Genomic DNA, 21890 nt, shown 5'->3' with positions numbered 1-21890 from the left:
CTAGCAGACCAGAGCTCAAGAGGTTCCGTAACGGGTCCCAGGAGGTATGTCTAGTAAATGATGCGTGAGGGTTTGGGGATGGGTCCGTCCGATTCCGGAGACAACAAACGTAACACACAGTACTCTCTCCCAGCGAATCACAGTCCTGCTGCTGTCTACAAGGAGAGAAGTCGTTGTCTTCTGAATTACCACTCCCTGTCGACCGCAACCCCATCCATTGCCAAAGAGAAAGTCAATATCCAGGCTTGTTCGCCGAGGCGTGTTTTGACCCGGAGCACATTAGAAAATGTTATTTGGGTCCCATGTTGGAAATGATGTCATTCCTTCGATATTTGACGTAGGCGAACAGGTTCCGGTCCTCAGAACTGGAAGTGATGATCCTAGATATTCAAGTTCTCCAGGCAGAAACCACGCTGTGTTTGTTCTTTCCCAAGGGATCGGGAGAAGCCAAGTCCTTCCTGCATTCCTGCTGAGACCCCTCAGCCACTTGGATGACGTTGCCGAGGGCAGTCGTCCGGGGAGAAATGGGCTTACTCTGATGGCAAAAAGGAAAATCAAGCAGGTTAATGGGGACCAGCGTCTCGGGCTGTCTCTCGTGGCTATAGAGGAGGTCTGGGAAGCACTAAGTGACAGATAGGAATACGGAGCTAAGGCAAAACTGACTTAAAATTTTAATTTAAACAATTTCACTGAATTCAGGTAGGGTGGAAGCTCAGTGATGGGTGACGAGCCTCATACAAGATAACCTCTACGTTTTGGTGATGCCCTGAGACCTTCTACATTCCGCCGGTGTCTGTGCCATCCATCCCGTGGCCCCCTTTACTTTTACTTCCCTTATAAAGTTCTAAGTCTAAGGAGAGAGGTAAGCTGTGAGAACAGGGCACCCTCACGGGCTCACCTCTTTGGACTGATGAACCGTGGAGTAAATCGTGGAGGAATCAGTGCTTTTCATAGGCGTTGGCTTACTCGTTTGCTGTAAAAAAATAATCATAGACATTCGGCTCACAGACAAAGAGATATTTGTGCAGAGAAAGACAACGCAACACAGAGGGGCGATGTCAACATCCTCCAGGAGGAAAGGGTAAGAGAGTGTGTAGCAAGAGGGGCTGGCGACCAAACACCACGAGCTCTCAAGCCAGAGAAAGTTGAGTGACATTTCCCGAGGCCCACGCGAGAAGCACAACACCCCGGCAAACCAGTGGGCTCGAGAGCCAGAGAGGGACAGAAGGGCAACCTTGTTGGCGGGTGTGTGAAGAAAGGGGAGCATTCTTTCCTGCATCGGACTCTGCTGTCTTTCCTCCACCTTATGCCAGAGTGTATAGGAGTATTGTATCTTTTGTCTCAGCTCCTTCGGCAGAAGTCCCCCGTGCTCATGGGCTTTGACATTTAAAACGAACTAAGGAATATTTAGGGCATGGACAAAACCTCTGAAACTCTCCAGAGTACGATTTTTCTTTTTTTTTCTGAAGAAGTGAGCAAGTTGGCTGGAGAGCCGTTTATTGGGTTGTTGAGGGTGATACATCTTGTCCCCAAGAGAGAATTAGAGAGGCAGCAGAGATATTTGGACCAGGGGGTGTACCCTTCTTGTCACCTCCCTTCGAGGAGCCTACCTTGGAAATACCATGAGGAACTGTGTGAAGGGACATTTGCTTGGGGAACCTAAGATTTCTAGCGGGATCATGGCTTCCATCAGTGGGTGAGTGCTGAGTTATCTTGGCTTACTTTTCAGAAGGTGGATGGTGTTATTTAGAAGGGTCCACCTGCGGGTGCTTTACTTTGGGGGTGGTGGGAAATTGCTGATGTGTGGCAAAGGAGTTCCTGGTGGCTGCCCAAGGCCATCTGCTACGTTGCAGAGGGGAGGGGAGCGTTGAAGGCCGCTCATGCCTTTACCGTCTTCTACTGTTGCGAATCCTTGCCCCACCTCCCCCCTTGAGAGAGTGTTTCTCAGTTCCTCTATTTCTCCTCCATCCAGGGCAAGAAACCCCCCTGCCACACAGTTGTGCTTTCTGGAAACTCTCAAATTTCATTGAATTCCGATCTATTCAGCAAGTGTTTACTGGGAACCGTGCTCAGGGAACAGAGAGGAAAACATCATTTTCATTTCCAGGCAGCTTGTAATTCAGCTGCCAAGGGACAAGACTTACTGATGCGTCACGCAGTTAGAGGACCGTGTAAAGTAGGGCGTGAGCGAACACATCGTGGGGCGAGAGCCCTGGGGGCTGGCAAGGTCCCCCGTGCAACGTCGTCGCTGCGGCCACTGCCTCTCCTCTCCTCCACAGTGGGTGTCATTGGATTAAAGAGATGACTGTGGTGACAAGTTTGCGTACGAAGACTCTAAAAACCGTGCCAATGACGGAATATAAAGCTGAAGGGACTCACCCTCTTTGGATGAGTGACATGAGCATACACGGTGTTCCCCGAAGAGATGGAGACATACTCTAAGTTATTGACGTTCTCTGCTGTTAACACAGGAAGGCACAGTCAGTGTCCCGCTCTCTCAGTGTCCCACTCCACGGCACTTTGTGGCCCCAAAGAGGCGGTTGGTCGAGGCAATGCCCTTCCTTAGGGTTCATTCATTTTTGACACTCTTTGAAGTTCTGGGTTGAACTAGAACCTTCTCAGCCGTGTGCTCTATTTCTGACCTCATCTCTTGGGGGGACGTGGTCTTGAGGTGTCCTAAAGCTTCAGCGTCTCCCTCTGGATTCACATGTGGACCAGTGAGCTCCCGGGACCAAAGAGCACTGCCTCCACAGGGGCCAGGGAACGCCATTGGCAAGCTTTAATGGAGCCGGGTTATGTCACATATAAAGTATTAGGAGACTTCTCAGATTCTATTACAGATGGTTGTACTATGGATAGTTACATTATATTATATGTATTATTACTGATGAGAAACCGGAGGCTCAGGAAGTTCAGTGAACTTGGCACAAAGTCAAAGAGGAAGTGATGGAACAGGAACTCGGATGCCTGCCCTCTGACTCTGAACCTCACGTTCGTCCTCTACACACGATGTCGTGTATCTCTGACCCCTGAAATGATACTCACAGCCAGTCTGAGTCCAGAGCCTGTGTTCCTGTCTCTGTATCACCCTTTTCTTTTTGGACTGGGTCTACTCAGTGTTCAAGTCCCCTGGCTGAAAGAGTGACAGGGTCAAGCAGTTTGTCTTTGGACCTTTGATGCTCGAACCCTGTCCCTGCCCTGGACTTGCTGGTTGATAATGGACAGTGAGCCTTTCACCGGTACCTGGTTTCTCATCAAGGGGTGGGGAGCCACCCTCATCCCAACGCCTGAGATCCTTCAGGGACAGACATGCATAGTTACGGGTCACCTCTCTTTCACCATCTGGTCCCCCTGAGTAATGGTATTCTGACTCCCTCCTCTCTCATCACCCAGCCTTCTGACCGGCCCCTTTCCTCCTTCACTAGGACTCCCCCTCTGTCTTAGGATTGGGAGCTAAGAGTCTACAAGCTCACCAGAAGTCTGGGTTTGCTGAGCAGAGAAATGAAAGATGCCTGGAAAATAAAATCAGGGAAATGGAAATTTGTGAGTGCAGTGTGAGAGGTCCCCACACCCTACCCCTCGCCCACAGGTGTCTCTCTAGAGGATGTGGTGCAGGGGGACCTGAAGGGGAAGGGCAGCCAGGCCTTGAGGCTTGGTCATGCATTTTCTGGAGAAAATTAGCACATGTGTGGTCACATCCCAGGGGCTGTCCCAGTGGACCTTCCTCCCTCCCTTTACCTCTCTTGCACAAACAGTATTTCTTCCTCCAAACAACAAGTAACGCGATGACCAGACATATCAAAATAATAGTCACAGGTACAATCCATAGGGTACCAATGGATTCATCATTCAAAAAATCTGAAAAAAGAAAAAAAGAAGAGCGTCTTTCTTCCGAAAAGACCCCTCCTGAGGGTCTCTGCTGAGCCTCTTCTAGGCCACCTTTGGGGGCTGGGTGGGTTCCGGCTCTGGGCAGCCTTTCTGGGAGTGGGAGTCCCTGTGGTGGACGGGGCAGGAGCCTGGTAGAGCCGGTGTGGGGAGCAGTTCTGACTTCCCAAAGACTTGGCCCCTGGGCCCTGAGTGGGCTGGAGGACTAGGGGGAGGGAGGGAGGAGAGGCCTCTGGAGGCAATGAGAGGTACGGAGCTGCGGGGGGTGTTAGTCCTATCCCAGCAGTGTTGGGTGGCCTCCCCCTGAGCCCGTTTTGGGAAGTCACCTTGGACAGGAGGGACATACCACATCCCACAGCTGCTCAAGGCTCTCGGGGAGACCTGAGACCGACTGTTACCTTTGCAGAGACTCTGGGTGGAAACAGAGAAGGACAGTTGGCTGACAGGATTCTCAGCTATGCAGGTGTACTTCTCTTCGCTGGACTTCTTGGGGTCCCAGGACAGAGTGAGGTTGGCTTCTCTTATAGATATGCTTCCTGCGACCTCCCACCTTACTAGGTTGTCGTCATTCATATTCTCCACAGAGCAGGTCAGGTGGATCTGACAGGTCCCATTCTCGGATCGCCAAGTGTGGTTGGCCACTTCTAAGTTCCTCAGTGGTCCTGCACGCAGGGAAAAGGCCCGGCCTGAGACCAAATGGCTTGGTCTTCAGGCCATCGTGAAAAATACCCTTCCCACCGCCAAATGCTTCTGTGTTCCTCCCAACACTCTACTGTATGCTATGGCCTGTCTACTCTGTAAGTAACTTGGCTTGTATTGCCTAAAGGATGGTGTCAGGGTCTGGGGTGACCAGTGATGAGGGACAGCAGCATGAGACAGAGCAGCCAGGGGGAGAAGTGAGTGGGGACACCCGACGGCCATCACCAACTAGTTGCGTGATTCTGGGCTGCTCAATTTACTTCCTGGGCCCCAGTGTATGCCTGGCATCCTTTCCAGCCTTGTACACTGGCCTTGTGTAAAGACGTTGGGGAGTTCAGCTGAGGGCCAACTGGCCCTTAGTCAGGGCAGAAGCTAGTAAACCAGACTCAAGAGCCCTATTCTCTCCACCATCAGAGTTCCCTAGCTGGGGTGGAAGATAAAAGCTCGGTGTCCTTGGGGACTTGTACTTCTCACGAATCTGCAGGAATGCCGGTCCTCATTGTATCAGATGCTGGCTCCAGTGAGGACAAAGAGATCCTGATGCGGAATGTCAGCAAGACAGAAAGGGAAAGAGACAGAAAGAGAGCCAAAAAACTAGAGAAAGAAAAAGTGAGGGAACTGAACGAGCAAGTAATTCTGGAGAACCAAGAAGTACAATATATCCAGGCATTTGAGAAATTTCTAAGAGCAAAGATCAGAAAATATTGGCTCTTGAGACGCCAGTAGCGCGGTGCCTGGGTGGTTCAGTCGGACTTCGGCTCAGGTCACGATCTTGTGGTTCGTGAGTTCGAGCCCCGCGTCGGGCTCTGTGCTGACAGCTCAGAGCCTGGAGCCTGCTTCACATTCCGTGTCTCCCTCTCTCTCTCTCTCTGCCCCCGCCCCCCCGATTTGGGCTCTGTCTCTTTTTCTCAAAAATAAATAAACATTAAAAGATATCTTTAACAAATGGCTGTAGCTGTGAATCAGTAGGGATGTGGGAGTGGTACAGAAAAAGGCCACTGAGCGGGGCTTGGCCTGAGGTAACGGTGACCCAGTAAAGAACGGAATGACCCCGACTGTCTGGTGGGAAGATATCGAGGAATGCTCTAAGCTTAGCTAGAAGAGTAGAGGTGGGACATATTCTGACAGAAAGGAATTTCATGGAACGGGGAGTGTTGGATTTGGAGTTAGGAAGACCTTGGCCAGACTTAGGGCTTTGTCATTTCCTGGTTATGTGACCGTGGAGACATTTTTAAATCTCTCCACGCCTTACACAAACTTACATATGAGTTTCCTTATATGTAAAATATCACATTTCCCTCAACCTGTGTCCGTGGCTGGCCTCAAAAATCTCTCGTTACCTTTTCCCACTTAATGAATATAAAACTGCCTACCTGACATTTCCCCTTGGACATAATGTGTCTCTCAAACTGCACATGTTCAAAAGCATTCCTGGTTTCCTCTCCCGAACCTGGTCAGTCCGGAGCCTCCCACACCTTGGTTGATAATCACGCCTTTCCAGTCGCTGAGGCCAAAAGCCCTGGAGCCACCCCTGACTTACCTCTTCGTCTCACGCCACCACATCAGGATACCCTGGTGGCTTTACCTCCAAAGTATATCCAGAATCCAAGCACTTCACAAAACCCTCTGATGGTTCTCAGTCTCACCAAGAGAAGAGACCAAAGTCCCTGTGAAGGCTCTCACAGCCATACGTGATGTGGCCTCTGGTTCCATACTGACCTTGTTTCTTGTTCCTCTCCCCTCACTCTGCTCCTTGGTCTTTGACCTCTTTGGCGTTCCTTGAGCCTGCCAGGCACAGGGGAGGCCTCTCCATTCAACTACCTGCGTGGCTCACTCCCTCACCTCCAACAGGTCTTGGCTCAAATGCTATCTTCTCAGCCTATTATGACCACTCCATTTATTTAAAAAAATTTTTTTTAATATTTGTTTATTTTTGAGACAGAGAGAGAGAGAGAGAGAGAGAGAGGCAGACTGCAAATGGGGGAGGGGCAGAGAGAGGGAGGCACAGAATCTGAAGCAGACTCCAGGCTCTGAGCTGTTAGCACAGAGCCCGACGCGGGGCTCCCACTCATGAACCGCGAGATCGTGACCTGAGTCAAAGTCGGAGTCTCAACTGACCGAGCCACTCAGGCACCCCATGACCACTCCATTTAACAATGACTTCTGTTCCTTGTCACTCCTGATGCCAAAAGGTCCTGAGAAGGGTTTGGTGTTGAACCTCATGAGTATGGTTATTGCAGAAGTCATGCTTTGTCTTCTGACCCGTGGCTAAAGAACATTGTCTCAACAGTGTGATGGAGACTGATTCGGGGTCTGTTCTCAGACTTTCTACCGGATGCCTCTCTTCTCTCCAGGGTCCTAGCACTGACTTGATGACCTCTGGTCACCCAGAGTGATTCTGCGTGTAGTGGGTTGAATGATGACACCCTCCCAAAAGATATCTCCACGTCCTAATTCCCAGAATCTTATTCAGAAAAGGGTCTTTGCAGATGTAATTAAGTGAGATGAAGAGATGATTCTGGATTATCTGGGTGGGCCCTAAATCCAGTGATAAGTGTCCTTGCAAGAGGAGAGCAGAGAGATATTTGAGACAGAAGAGGAGATAACACAGGGAAAGGAGGAGGCGATGTAACAGGGAGGCAGAGACTCGTGTGACACAGACACAGGCCAACAAACATTAAGGAGTGCCAGCAGCATTCCAGCAGAAGCTGGAAGAGGCCAAGAACAGATTGCCCTCTAGGGCCTCCAGAGGGACAGTGGCCCTGCCCACACCTTGATTTTGGACTTTGGGCCTCCAGAATTGTGAGAGAATAAAATTTCTGATGTTAGCCACCGACTTTGTGGTGATTTGTTTAACAGCATCAAGATATCAATACACTGTCCCAGGGTGATTTTGCCCATTTGGTTGGAATTCCTGTGGCAGACTTTTCTAGACAACCTCTCTTTTCCTATCATATTTCCCTGTTCTGTGTCCTGTTCTTTTAGGGACATGACTTTGACCAATCTAACACGGTACATCTGCCAAATATTTAGGGGATTATAAAGGTTCACAAGTAACCTATTTGTGGTGACATCTTATTTTAACTGAAGTGCTTTTTTGGATTCCACGTCTTAACCCAAAGGGCTCTGGGTGAGTTTTAGACACTGTAGGCTCTCGGGTAGATGAGACGTACGGAATCTCGGTGACCTTCAAAGTTGCCAGTTCAAGCTTGAATCTCCTATACAACATTCCTGCTAAGAGATGGTCTTAAAGGCATTCAAGGCATCTCGAACACCACTGATTGCTAGAAGGATCTTTTTTTTTTTTTTTCTGATACTGATTGGCAAGCTGTCTCATGGTTTCCATAATTTTATGTTGAGGACATGAACCATCTGGGGAAAACGTTCTTGGAGATTAAATAACCTTGTAGAAAAGACCTTTCTCGTTATCAACTCATCCTTACAGAGCACTTTCTAGATACACCACTGTTCTGTATACTGATCATTCTCCACTGAGCCAGACGAGCCTTTGTGTAAAGGGACGTGTCATGCCAGCTAGTCATGTGGGAAACTCTCCCACTTACTGTCTCCTCTGTGACTGTAGGCAGGTTGCTGTGACTGATGCTGTGCCTCAGGGGTAAGGGTTCGTATCCACCTCGTGGAGCTTTGGTGAAGATTACCCAACAGAGACAGGTAATGCACATGGTAACAGAGTCACAGCCATTTCACTTCTGTTACTTCCATTACGTTTCTTTTTTTTTTTTTAAGTTTTATTTATTTAAGTAATCTCTACACCCAATGTGGGGCTTGAACTCGTGACCCCGAGATCAAGAGTGATGCCCTTCTGACTGAGCCAGCCAGGTTCCCCACTTCCATTACATTTCTGGTCAAGAGGGACTATTTTTTTTTTTAAGTTTATTTATTTACTTTGAGAGAGGGAGAGAGTGAGTGAGCGAGGGGAGGGGCAGAGAGAGAGAGAGAGAGAATCCCGATCAGGCTCCATGACGTCTAAATGGAGTTGGACGTGGAACTCGATCTCACAACTCTGAGATCATGACCTGAGCCGAAATGAAAAGTCAGATGCTTCACTGACTGAGCCACTCAGGTGCCCCAAGAGGGACTATTTTATTGGGTGAGGGAGAGTGATGTGATTGGGGGCCAGGAGCCACAAGACTTAGGTTCTATTCTCCGCTCTGTCACTCACTGGCCGAGCAATGCCATTGAGATTGTTTACGGCTGGACCTCAGTCTGACTCCAAATACGACGCTGTTTACCACCAGGCTATGGTGGACACTGGCTGTCACATAGGATTGACATACGTCCTACCTTTCAGTCCATACACAATTAACCCCCATGCTTTCACTCACTGAAGATCCTCAGCTTGTAACTGGAAAACACTGTAGAGGTTTGTGTGGTTATCTGGGCATGGTAAGATCCTGCGTCAGCCATTGTCAGGTTGCTGAGCTGTAAGGAGTAGTTCCTGGTGAATTGCAGTCGGTCTTTCCATTTTGGATTCGTCAGTATGATCTGTGGATCTGAAGGATCGCTTAGTTGTATGAAGGTTATAGATGTTCCGTTGTAAAGCCAGGTGATGGAACGAGTATCCTCAGATACAGGAAGTTTCAAGGGAAAAGTTACCGACTCCCCCAGAGTCCCATTCACCATCAGTGGGGTTGAGCTGGCTTGTGAAGCTGTGTTCCCTGTAAACACAGAAGAGAAATTGCTTTAACCGCCCCCCGCCCCCAACCGGCTCACCCCTTGCTCCCCACACCCTTTCCCTACCTCTGCCCATCTGTTAGAGCCTTCTGATACTGATGCCCAGACATATGATGAAGAGACACAGGGTTAGGAGAAGTGTGGAAATGGACAATCACAGAGGCCCCACCCCCAACAAAATGTCTGGTGTTCTTGGATAATGGGAAGTTGGCCCAGATGGTTCTGGCCCAGTCCATCCTCCTATCCTGGCTGGTCACTCTTGGGTCATGACCACAATATCTGACTCCAGCCTCTGAGTTCTCCGGGCCCGAGGTGGAGGGAGAGAGGGAACTGCGTCAGCTCCCTAGCATAGACTCCAACAATCACAAGTCTTTGCTGATGAAGTCTAATGAAAGCTCAACACTCACTGATTATCTGCTGTGCCCAACATAGTAGGTTTGTGGGTGGGTGGGGTGGTGGTTAGAGGACTGATACTAGGAATTTACAGCTCTTTACATTCATTATTTCCTTCGATGCTGGTGCAATTCTGGGAGGCAGATCGGATGGATATTATCATCTCCATTTATAGATAAAAGAGCGGAAGCACAGATTGTTTAACTCATTTTTTTTTCCCCAGGGTCACACAGCTACAGAATAAGGGTCAGGATTCAGACCCAACGATTTTGACCTCACTTGCTTTTTGCTCTTTTTGTGATACCAGAAAATATCTTTTCTATTCTCCAAGTAGAGGAGATAAAACTGATAAATACAGAAGTGATAAATATAACTTCAAAGGAATAGACGGTGGTCCTGTTCTCGTGAGCCTATCTCAGAGCCATTCATGTTTGAGCAAAAAAGGTGAAATGGTCGCAACGATTCTTTTTTTTTTTTTTTTTAATTTTTTAAAATGTTTATTTACTTTTTTGACAGAGAGAGAGAGAGAGAGAAAGAGAGCATAAGCAGGGGAGGGGCAGAGAGAGAGACACACACACACACACACACACACACACACGGAATCTGAAGCAGGATCCAGGCTCTGAGCTGTGAGCACAGAGCCAGAGCGGGGCTCAAACTCACAAACCATGAGATCGTGACCTGAGCCGAAGTCTGGCGCTTAACCGACTGAGCCACCCAGGCGCCCCCGGTCACAACGATTCTTAAAGAGGATGCTTCCCGAGCATCCTCTGCAAATACGTAGCACTCATCACACCATTTTGTGGTCCTGTGTGTGCTTGTTTGTCTAACTGGCCGTGCCCTGATTATCTTTCTATTTCGGCACCGTGTCTAACATGAAGGAGGATCTGGAAATGTTTGAGTGAGTCGGTGAATATGTAACTGTAACCAGGACCCCCAACCTTCTCCAGATCTCTTACTTCTCAGGAGAAGATCTAAGCAGGGAGGAACTACCTCTCTGGATCCTGACGCTCAGCTCTTGGGCGAGCTCACACTGGCTCTCTCCTTCCTTGACGGTCGTGCAGAAGCCAGGCACTGAACGCTGCCGGCCATTCCCACCCCCCCCCGCCCCGCACCCCATCTTTCCCATCAGGGGTTTAACGTGATGGGGAAGATTTCTCATCTTAACCTCTCTTCCCTCTAGGAACGGCATGGGGGACGATCCCAAGCAAAATCTTGAGCAAAAAGTGTATTTTGCCTTTTTCTGTTGTTGATCCCACTTACTGAAAGTTTAAAAACAGGCAAAATGGATCTGTTGCTTGAAGTCAGGACAGTGGTTACTTTTGAGGAGGAGCGAGAGAGAGCAGGTAGGAGGGAGCACAAAGGGGGACTCTGGGGTGCTGCGAATGTCCTAGTTCTTGACCTGGGTCTGGATACTCGGATTTATTCATTTTGTGATAATTCATTGAGTTCACACTTAGGATTTGTACAGTTTTCTCGTCATGTGTATATTTCAGTTAAATATGTTAGAATGACGACAAAACTGAAACCAAACCAAAACAGTTACAATGACCTATGAAGACCAAAAGGTGGGGCGCCTGGGTGGCTCAGTCGGTTGAGCGTCCGACTTTGGCTCAGGTCATGACCTCGCAGCTCTGAGTTTGAGCCCCGCGTCGGGCTCTGTGCTGATGGCTCGGAGCCTGGAGCCTGCTTTGGTTTCTGTGTCTCCCTCTCTCTCTGCCCCTCCCCTGCTCTCCTCTCTCTCTCTCTCTCTCTCTCTGTCTCTCAAAAATAAATAAACATTAAGAAAACTTTTTTTTTTTTTAAAGACCAAAATGATCTGCTCATGTTTGTGTCTTTGACCTATTTTTTCTATAACTCTCCCCAGACCAGTTGACTTTGCTCAAACTACGCTGGCCTGGCCATTCCTTGAACAGGCCAGGGCTGGTTCACCTGCCGTTCCCTCCGCCCGGAAGGGTGTTGTCTCTCAGGTGTGCATGTGGCTCACTCTTTCATCTCTAGAAGGTCTTTAACGCACACATTCCCTCTCGGAGAGGACCCCTCTTCCCTTATCGCCAACCCTCACCCCTGTACATTCAGCTGCTTTTGGACTTCTTTTTCTCCGTAATACCACCTAGCCTACTTTATAATTTGCCCGAAAGAAAAAAATTCTCTCTCCCTTCTGCTAGAATGTAAGCTCCCTGAGAGCAAAGGTTTCCGTCTGTCTTTTTCATTGTTGTGATCGCTCTTGAACACTGCTTGGCACAGCCTAGGCCCATAGGATTCATCCAGTGAGTATCTGTTGAGTGACTGGACACTCCGTTCTTTCTCTTGGAGGTTTTCTGTCCAAGATATTAAGGAGCAGTTTCTCTTTTGTAAGGAGTCTGGACATACCCTGGGGCCCAAGGACTCCCCAGGAGCTGTTGCCTCCTGCCTAGCACATTCCTTGACGCCTCCTTTTTTTTTTTTTTTTTTTTATAGATGGCAACTATTCATTGACCAAGTCATTCTTTCTACCATTTGCTCAGTTCTATGCCAGTTCAGTGAGTAGAGCTTTAGAACTCACGGCATTCAGACCATATGGACTAGATCCCTTTTACGGACCAGTTTCTGGGCTGAAGATTGGGAACATGAATAAGAAATGTTGGGCCTCTGGGCTCACCATGTCGAAGAGGAGCCTAACAGGCAAGCGGGTAGTTTCAGTGCCATGAGCTGGGTCTGGAGCTAGGAAGGGGCTGACTTCTGCATTGACCTTGTACGGACCATCAATTGCACCCGGTACACTCAACACCAAGTACTTCTTTCTTCTTGTTGTGATTATGAGACTGTTTTCCTCTCTTTTCCAGAATCTTGGGGATAGAGACTGTGCTTGTTGTCTCTGTGTTCCTAGCACTTAACACAATCTCTAGCTCAATAAATGTTGACCCAACAGAGGTACGTGCTGTAGAGGAGCCCAAATAAATGAGCATCCGGGGCTGGGGGAGCTGGGGGTTGTCAGGGAACCCTTCACAGGGACGATAACATCACAGCAGGGTTCTGAATAAAAACAAGAGGTTCCTACGGCCCAACTATTTGTGATTCTTCCAAGAGTGCCCCGCTCTTTCTTTGCCCCTGTTGTTCCCTTTGCCCCGGAATGCCCTTTGTCGCTTTTTCCACCTGCTGAGTCCTTATTTATCCTTCAAGGAGGGGCTCAAATATCTGTTTGCCTCTGCTTATATTTGTGGGGAGTTTGTTTTGGTTCAGGGGAAGGAGAAAAGAGTCTGGCTGAAAAAGAGACCAAGGGGAAGAAGGTAGAGAAAGGGAAGGTAGAATTAGTCCCCTGAAGGTCTAAGAAGAAGAAAAAGGCTTAGGGCACTTTGCTCAGGGAAGGGGAAGGTCAGAAGTTACAGGAAATGTTCAAAAACCCTTCTGTGAGAATTTTGGCACAAGGAGAGCTGCTTTGGGGTCCAGGCGATGTGATTCTGTCAGCAGGGAGAACCCCTCCACTCCGGAAACTCCTCAAAGCCTCTGCCCAGCTATCGGTTTTATCTTTTAGAAACCAACTAGTGAATTGCTGGAAGAGGAAAAGAAACCTTTTGAGTAGGACCCCCCAGGACATGCCTGGGCAGCTGAGTCATAAAGTGCCGGACAGGTACCTCAGCTCTAGGACAATATTAAAATCCCTGCCCTGGGACGGGCATAAACCCCATTAGCATACCGTATACTATATGTATAGGCACGTTTTCTGGGTGTGCATGTGAAGGTCTATGCCTGCCCATGACACGTGATGATCAGGCCTCCCCCTCTCAGTATCCATCCCAGACCCCAATAAGAGGAACCTGCTTATCTACAATTTTTTTTTCCATTACTCAGATTCAGTTTTTATAAAGTTCCCAATGCTTGATGTGGATATATTGGTAGCTTGTGGTGGTTTTAATTTACCTTTCCCTTACGATCAGTTACATTCAATACCTTTTAATATATTTATTGGCCATTTCCATTTGAATATTTCCTTTAGCCACTTGTCTGTTGAAATCTTTGATCCACTTTTAAATGGATTCTCAGTTTTTTTTCTTATTACTTAGGAGCTCTTGGTGTATTCTAAATACAAAATATATTTTGAAAATCTTTTTCTCCCACTTTGTGGATTGCCTTTTTACTCTCTTTTTAAAAATTTATTTATTGTTTAATTTACAACTAACTTGGTGCAACAATGATTTCAGGAGTAGGTTCCTTAATGACCTTTACCCATTTAGACCATCCCCCCTCCCACAACCCATCCAGCAACCCTGTTCGTTGTCTATATTTAAGAGTCTTTTATGTTTTGTCCCCCTCCCTGTTTTTATATTATTTTTATTTCCCTTCCCTGATGGTCATCTGTTTTGTGTCTTAAATTCCTCATGTGAGTGAAGTCATGTGATAGCGTCTTTCTCTAATTGCTTATCTACCAATCTAATGCAATCTCTGTCAAAATACCAACAGCATTTTTCACAGAACAGAACAAACAATCCTAAAATTTGGATGGAACCACAAAAGACCCTGAATGGCCAAAGGAATCTTGAAAAAGTAGAACAAAGCTGGAGGTATCACAATTTTAGATTTTGAGTTATACCACAAAGCTGTAGTAATCAAAACAGCACGTTACTGGCACACAATAGGCACACAGATCAAAGGAACAGAGCCCAGAGCCCAGAAATAAACCCACAATTATATGGTCAATTAATCTCTGACAAAGGAGGCAAGAACATGCCATGGGAAATAAAAAGGTCTCGTCAACAAATGGTGTTGGGAACACTGGACAGCTACATGCGAAAGAAGCTGGACCACTCTCTTACACCATACACAAAAATAAACTCAAAATGGATTAAAGACCTAAATACGAGACCTGAAACCATAACATTCCTAGAAGAAAACACGTCAACCATGGAAACATTTTTCTAGATACGTCTCCTTTGGCAAGGCAAACAAAAGCAGAATTAAACCGTTGGGGCTATACCAAAATAAAAACTGTTTCCCAGTGAAGGAAACCATCGACAAAATAAAAAGACAGCCTATTGAATGGGAGAAGATGCTTGCAGATGACATATCAGGTGAAGGGTTAGTATCCAAAATATATAAAGAACTTATACAACGCAACACCCCGAAACCAAATAATTCAGTTAAAAAATGGGCAGAAGAAATGAACAGTGTCCAAAGAAGACATCCAGATGGCCGACAGACACAAGATGCTCAACACCACTCGTCATCAGGGAAATGCAAATCAAAACCACAAGGAGATGTCACCCCACACCCGTCAGAGTGGCTAAAATAAAAAACACAAGAAGTAGCAGGTGCTGGCGAGGTTGTGGAGGAAAAGGAACCCTGTGCGCAACTGGTGGGAATGCAAACTGGTGCAGCCACTGTGGAAAACAGGAGGGAGGTTCCCCAAAAAATGAAAAATAGAACCACCCTACGACCCAGCAGTTGCACTACGGGGTCTTTACCAAAAAAATACACAAACGCGAATTCAAAGGGATACACACACCCCTGTGTTTACAGCAGCATTGTTAACGATAGCCAAGATATGGAGGCAGCCCAAGTGTCCATCGAGGGATGAATGGACCAAGAGTAGGTGGCATGTACGTTCGATGGAATATTATGCAGCCATAAAAAAGAACGAAATCTTGCCATCTGCAGCAACATGGATGGACCCGAAGGCTATAATGCTAAGTGAAATCAGTAAGTCAGGCAGAGAAAGACAAATACATATGGTCTCACTCCTATGTGGAATTTAAGGGATAAAACAAAGGAAAAAAAGAGGCAGGCCACGAAACAGATTCTTCACTACAGAGAACGAACTGCTGGTCACTAAAGGGGAGCTGGGGCCGGGTAGGGCGACAGGGAAAAGAGGTGAAAGGAGCGAACAGCACACGTATAGTGATGAGCACTGAGTGATGTATTGAATTGTTGAATCACTACGCCGTACAGCTGAAACGAATGTAACACTGTTTGGTAACTACACTCGAAAAGAAGCTGGAGAGGGAGGGAGCCAAATCATAAGAGGCTCTTAAAAACTGAGAACAAACTGCGGGTTGATGGGGGGTGGGAGGGAGGGGAGGGTGGGGGAGGGGCACGGAGGAGGGCGCCTGTGGGCATGAGCCCTGGGTGTTGTATGGAGACCGATTGGACAATAAATTTCATGAAGAAAATAATTAAACACAAATAAAATAAAATAAAATAATTACACTTGAATTTTAAAAAAGTAGTTTGAAAAAGCAAAAAAAGGAGTCCGCTCACTCCTGTTTGGGGAGTCACCGCTTTGTTCTCCGTATTTGCTGCAAATAGAGGACTTGGTAAGGCAGCTCCAGCCGGTGTAGCTTCTCTCTGTAACTCACCGAGGGGCCCACCCACATTGGCTCGGTAACAAATGTTGGTGACCCACGTGGGACTCTTGGCCTTCTGCGACTCTGCCCTCCGATTCCCTGGTGTCCGGTGAATGGAGTAGAGGGCAGCGTCCTCTCGTCCTGGGCTCACCCAGTCAAGCTCCCGGGGCCGGGCTGGAAGTGGATTCCTTGCGGGCTTCCCCCTCCTTGGTGCCTGTAACGACCACCGGTGTCGGGACCTCCCCCGAGATCCAGCGGCTGCACCGAGTGTTTTTATTCGGAAGGCTCTCTGCTGGCATAGGCCGGGTCTACGGCACAGATTTTAGAGGTACATTGAGAGTGTCTCACGAAGTCTGGGTGAACTGGGAAAGACCATTAGGAAGACTGCGCAACCTGGCCATCCGGGAGGCTTGGATGCTCCAGCCTGGCGAAACGGGAGCGATCGTTTTGAGACTAGTCAGAGGGTAAACTTGGCCTCTTCGCTGGGGACGCTGGACCCTGTTGTGCTGGTGTCTCGTGCTTAGAGTCCGGGAGATGTGCCGGACGTCTCCGTCCCGGCTGGTCTAGTATCTGTGAGTATGTTTTCACACAATTGACGGTTGTCGACTGTCTGAATCTCCACCCTGCGTGCCTGGCCGTTGTGTACCTTGTCCTTCCCTTCTTTTCGGTACTGGCGATCTGTAAGTAGGGCCCCCGGTTCTCTGGTGTGACTTCGCTTACTAACAGTTAAGATAGACGCCCAGAGTCCTCGGCAGTCCCCAAGACCTTTCTTTCTCTAGCCTTTTTCTTTACAATTAAAAAAATTTTTTTTTAACGTTTATTTATTTTTTGAGAGAGAGAGACAGAGAGAGAGAGAGGGGAAGGGCCAGAGAGAGGGGGAGACACAGGATCCAAAGCGGGCTCCAGGCTCTGAGCTGTCGGCACAGAGCCCGAGGCGGGGCTCGAACTCACGAACCGCAAGATCATGATCTGAGCCGCAGTCGGACACTTAACCGACGGAGCCACCCATGGCCTTTTTCTTAAGGACAAGCCACTCGAGTCTTAAATATTCTGTAAGCAAGATCGTGTGGCATTTGTGTCACCCCTAATCACTGTAAGCGACCTTTGGAAGTTCAGAGGCTCTAAGGAAGGTTCCCAGAACATGGGACAAGTTCCATTCTGAACAGCCTGTGGCCTGTAGCCTCCAGCACTGGAAGGCTTTTGGATACTCCCCTTTGATGTGAAAGCGAGTGATGTTGTTTTGCAGCCGCCTGGCCATAATAGACTTTAGAGGATGGAGGAAAGTGGTCAGAAAATGGAACTTTATTTATTAAAAAAAATTTTTTTAAATGTTTATTTATTCTTGACAGAGAGAGAGAGACAGAGCAAGAGTGGGGGAGGGGGAGAGAGAGAGGGAGACACAGAATCTGAAACAGGCTCCAGACTCCGGGCTGTCAGCACAGAGCCTGATGCGGGGCTCGAACTTATGGACAACGAGATCGTGACCTGAGCCGAAGTCGGACGCTCACCCGACTGAGCCACCCAGGCGCCCCCAGAAAATGGAACTTTAAAACTCAACAGCACATTGCAGTGGAAACTATTTTGTAGAAAAGTAAGAGATCCCATATGTTCAGAAGCCCCAACCTTAGCGTTACCAGACCTTGAAAAGCATTTGATTTATATGGACGTGAAAGATAAGGCGTGGCTGTGGGGGTGTTAACACAGATGCTGGGGCCCTTAAATAAGAGCGTGGTAGCTGATTTCTTTGAACCTTCGGACATGGTGGCCAGGAGTTGGTGTCCCTGCCTGAGAGCTGGGGCAGCCACGTGCCTTTTGATAAAAGAGGTAAGAAGAAAGTATGGGTCAACCTAGGACAGTCTGGACCCTGCACCTGGTCTCCGGTTTATCAGAAACCAAAGGACATCTGTGGCTGCCCCAACACAGAACACGACAATATCAAGCCACCTGCCAGATCCCCCTCAGCTACGGCTGAAGCCGCATCACACTTTAAACCCAGCTACCCTGCTTCCTGACCTCGCTCCTCCACCCCCCACAGTTGCCCAGAAGGAACCGAATAAGTCTCAAGTCGCAGAGATCTCCCAAGTGGATCTCTGGCCAGTGCGGAGGAAGACCGATTTGTAGATGGCAGCTTCAAATGGGCAAGAAAGGCAGGGACGTGGTGTCCCTGAATGCTCTTGTAGAGGCCAAGAGGCCGACCCCAGGCCCCTCGGCCCGAAAGGCAGACATAAAGTGCTACCAATTAGCACTTTATTCCACAAAGAAGATTCTAAATACACCTTCTCTGTCTTCCATGTCCATAGAGCCAAATGGAAGGAAAGGCTTACGAAACCTGGATGTAAAGAAACCAGCTTTGGCAGAGAGGCCCTCGGGGTGTTGGAAACCGCGCACAAGTCGAGCAAGGTGCCCATGGTGCATTGCGAGTGCCACCAGAAAGGAAATTCAGAAGTCATACAGGCAAGTAGCTTGGCGGCCGCAGCCACAGGAAGGGCTGCTAGGTCACGGGAGATTTTGCAGCACAGCGATAACCTCCTTGCCTCGTTATCAGTCCGCCCCAACCTACCCCCATGTGGGGACAGAGGAGGCAGCCAAACCGGGCTGAGGATGGGCCCTGATAATCAGATGACAAAGAGCAGTGGGAAAGTCCAGGTGCCCAAGCAGACTTCTTGGGGGCTTCTTAAGAGTGCACGTGATCTAGGGGCGCCCGGGTGGCTCCGTCACTTAAGCATCCGACTTCGGCTCAGGTCACACTCTCACGGTTCCCGGGTTCTGGGCTGACAGCTCGGAGCCTGGAGCCTGCTTCGGATGCTGGGTCTCCTCTCTCTGCCCCGCCCCTTCTCTCTCTGTCCCTACCTCTCTCTCCTTCAAAAATAAATAAACATTACAAACAAGCGTTTAAAGAGTGCACAAGATCCAACTGACGGTGGCAGAGAAGCTTCATGCCTGTGGTCAACAGAGACAATATACGGTCCAGGGATGAAAGAGATTATTATTATTAGCCGAGGCAAGTCAGGCTAGGGGGACACTGCCTGCGGAAGACTGGCAAACGGGTTTTACCGTCATGCCAGCAGCCCCTGGGGGTTTCAAATACTGGATATTTGTAGTTACGTTCACTAGATGGATTGAGGCCTCTCCCTGTGGGGCAGGAATGGCAAATGAGGTGACAAAGGCCCTTATCAAAATGGATATTCCCCTGATTTGGGCTACTGAGGTCGCTACAAAGCAGTAATGGATTGACTTTCCCATCAAAGGTCATGTCTGGGATAGACAGAGCTGGGGACATCACATGGAGGCCACGCCCTGTACCTGGAGACCTCTAGAAAGACAGGACAGGACGGACACGTTATCTCCCACGGCTCTGCTTTCCTTGCACTTTCTCTTAGCTTCGGTGATGGTCTCCCTGCCGTGATGTCCGCGCCTCCAGCCCCTAGTCCTCAATTTCCAGCCGCTCCCCGGAAATCTCACGGATATCACCCTGATGTCTTCAAATCGGTAGATCCGACATTGAACTCCCCGCCTCCCTTCCCTTCATCCCCCAGCTTTATCACCTCTGGCGACTCTGTCTGAAATCTCCCTGCCCCTTCCTTCCACCATCCTTCATATCCCCATTCCCCGCTTGATTTTTTTCCTCCTTATCATTTGTCACTGTCCGCTATGCCATTTCACTTAGGAAACTTGTTTCCTCGGCTCCGATGTGAGCTCCACGGGGAAGAGTTTTCACCTGCTCTCTTCACGATGTGTCCCCAGAAGCTAGACAAGCAGAGCCTCCCCCACCCTCCTGGTGTCCGTCTTGTCAATTCTGCATCCATGGTGACTGTCACCGCGGCCCTTTTTCTTGCACTGCGGCTGTGTCTGGGCACTGGTCACTGTTTCTCAGAACTGTTGCAAGAGCTTGCCACCTGCTGGCTAACGAAATCTGGGCCAGTTATTTAAATTCTCGTTGTAAAATGGGGTCAATATAGCACAAGCTCCCGAGACCTGTACTGAGGCTTATGTATATAATGCGTGCACAGTACTTGGCCCGGGGCCCTGAACAGAAGGCGTCAGGAAGTATTAGCTATTTTCATCCGCTACCCTGGCCTAGCTTTTCTTTTCTTTTTTTTCACTTTTTTTTTTTTTTAACATTTATTCATTTTTGCGAGTGAGAGAAACAGAGCGTGAGCGGGGGAGGGGCAGAGACAGAGGGAGACACAGAATCCGAAGCAGGCTCCAGGCTCTGAGCTGTCAGCACAGGGCCAGATGCGGGGCTTGAACTCACGGACTGAGACCGTGACCTGAGCTGAAGTCGGACGCTTAACCGACTGAGCCACCCGGGTGCCCCATCTGGCCTAGCTTTTCTGTCTCGTCTCCTGCCCCGTCTGTCCCTGAAGCCTATACTTTGGTTCCAATAACCACCGGTGATTCCCCAAACATGACACGAACCTTCCCGTTTTCCATGTACTGGTCAGTGGGGAACGGGGAGGCAGGACGGGCCAGGACTTTCTGTGGCCATATAAAGTTCTGGCAGCCTACTTAGCCTCTGATATGAATCACAGGAAGGGAGAGCCAGCGATCACAGTAATAAAATAGGGCTATTTCCAGCGTTTTCCCTGTGCCTAGAAATTTTGGCTACACTGAACCATAGGGTTTTCAATATTTTCGACGCGGACACTGAAACTCAAGAGGCATAAGGAACCCACCTGAGGTCACCCAGCAAGAGAGTAGCTCATCTGGGGAGAGAACTCACTTTCCTAACGGCAGAACTCTGTATTTCACAGCATGCTGGTTGTAAACTCCAAACTGTCTGCTCTTAGAACAAGCTCACCTCCCATGCCCCGCAGATAAATGCAGACACAGGGGAAGCTGTCAGTCCAAGGGAGGGCTTCGTGTGCCAAGTGGAGAGGCGGTGACACCCACCCGGCCCCGCGGGGGACAGACAGACACCTATGCATGCGTGGTGTAGACGGAGCGAGCTGCACACAACCAGAGTCACTCGGGGGCTGCGCGACCACCCCCCGCATTTACCTGGGCCGAGGCAGGAGACCAGCGCGAGAGGCAGGAGCAGGCAGAGCATGACGGCGGGCCAGACGGGAGCCGGTGGCCTCCTGCGGCCGGTGTCCACCCTGGGCGCTTCTGTCATCAACTGAAAGTGGTTCTCACCCAGACTTCTCCTTCCTCTCGGAGGTGTGGTAAGCCTTCCTGCGCACCGACAGTCCTCATTTGCCTATTATTCTGTTTACTCTTTTCTGAGTGGAGTGCAACGCTCTTAAGTGTGCGACGTGAGTTGCAATTTTCATTTTCTGTCTAGTTCCTTTTTTCATTTTTTGCCTTTTTTTTTTTTTTTTTTGCCGGGGGGGGGGGTTGCGGAATGGCCCAAATGACAGGTTGTGGTGTTGTGACCCAAGAGTCACTGTTGTAACCGTCCCATTCAGTGGCATGAATGGCATTCGAGGCCAATACGACAGGTTTACCTCGTTCTGTTGCGCTCTGCCTTGTTGAGCCTCACAGACATCGTGTTTCTCTACAAACTGAGGTTTTGTGGCCACCCTGGGTCGAGCCAGACTGTTGGTGCCATTTTCCAACTTTTCTTTACTCCGTGACACGTTTTGGCAATTTTCGCAGTCCTTCAAACTTCGTCACGGTTTTTATTTTTATTTTATTTTATTTTATTTTTTTCATGTTTATTTATTTTTGAGACAGAGAGAGACAGAGCGCGAGCCGGGGAGGGGCAGAGAGAGAGGGAGACACGGAATCCGAAGCAGGCGCCAGGCTCCAAGCTGTCGGCACAGAGCCCGACGCGGGGCTCGAACCCACGAACCGTGAGGTCATGACCTGAGCCGAAGTCGGACGCTCAACCGATGGCGCCCCATATTTTTATATTTTTACAGTGATCTGTGATCAGTGATTTTTGATGTCAGCATT

The 21890-nt window shown here is 48.9% G+C and overlaps 1 protein-coding gene across 3 annotated transcripts; it reads right to left on the bottom strand.

The window, feature by feature from the left end:
* Nucleotides 1-295: 295 nt before the first annotated feature.
* SLAMF6 (SLAM family member 6) lies at nt 296-21218 on the bottom strand. 3 transcript variants are annotated; one of them, XM_007092372.3, is made up of 8 exons: nt 20994-21216; nt 8931-9263; nt 4284-4547; nt 3739-3858; nt 3474-3512; nt 2380-2459; nt 899-973; nt 296-535 (listed from the first exon to the last, which is right to left on the bottom strand). In XM_007092372.3, exons 1-8 carry the CDS (start codon nt 21106-21108, stop codon nt 389-391), a joined length of 1173 nt encoding a protein of 390 aa, XP_007092434.2. In that variant the 5' UTR covers nt 21109-21216; the 3' UTR covers nt 296-388. The 3 variants fall into 3 exon arrangements, 2 of the variants coding, with proteins under 2 accessions (XP_007092434.2, XP_042831730.1); XM_042975796.1 differs by lacking the exon at nt 3474-3512; XR_001511324.2 differs by lacking the exon at nt 296-535 and having other exon boundaries at nt 2145-2459; nt 20994-21218.
* Nucleotides 21219-21890: the final 672 nt, after the last annotated feature.

The sequence above is a fragment of the Panthera tigris genome, chromosome F3 (genome assembly GCF_018350195.1).
Source record: "Panthera tigris isolate Pti1 chromosome F3, P.tigris_Pti1_mat1.1, whole genome shotgun sequence".
Taxonomy (NCBI): domain Eukaryota; kingdom Metazoa; phylum Chordata; class Mammalia; order Carnivora; family Felidae; genus Panthera; species Panthera tigris.
Note: the sequence above shows the minus strand (reverse complement) of the source record. Positions and strands in the feature narration are given on the sequence as shown.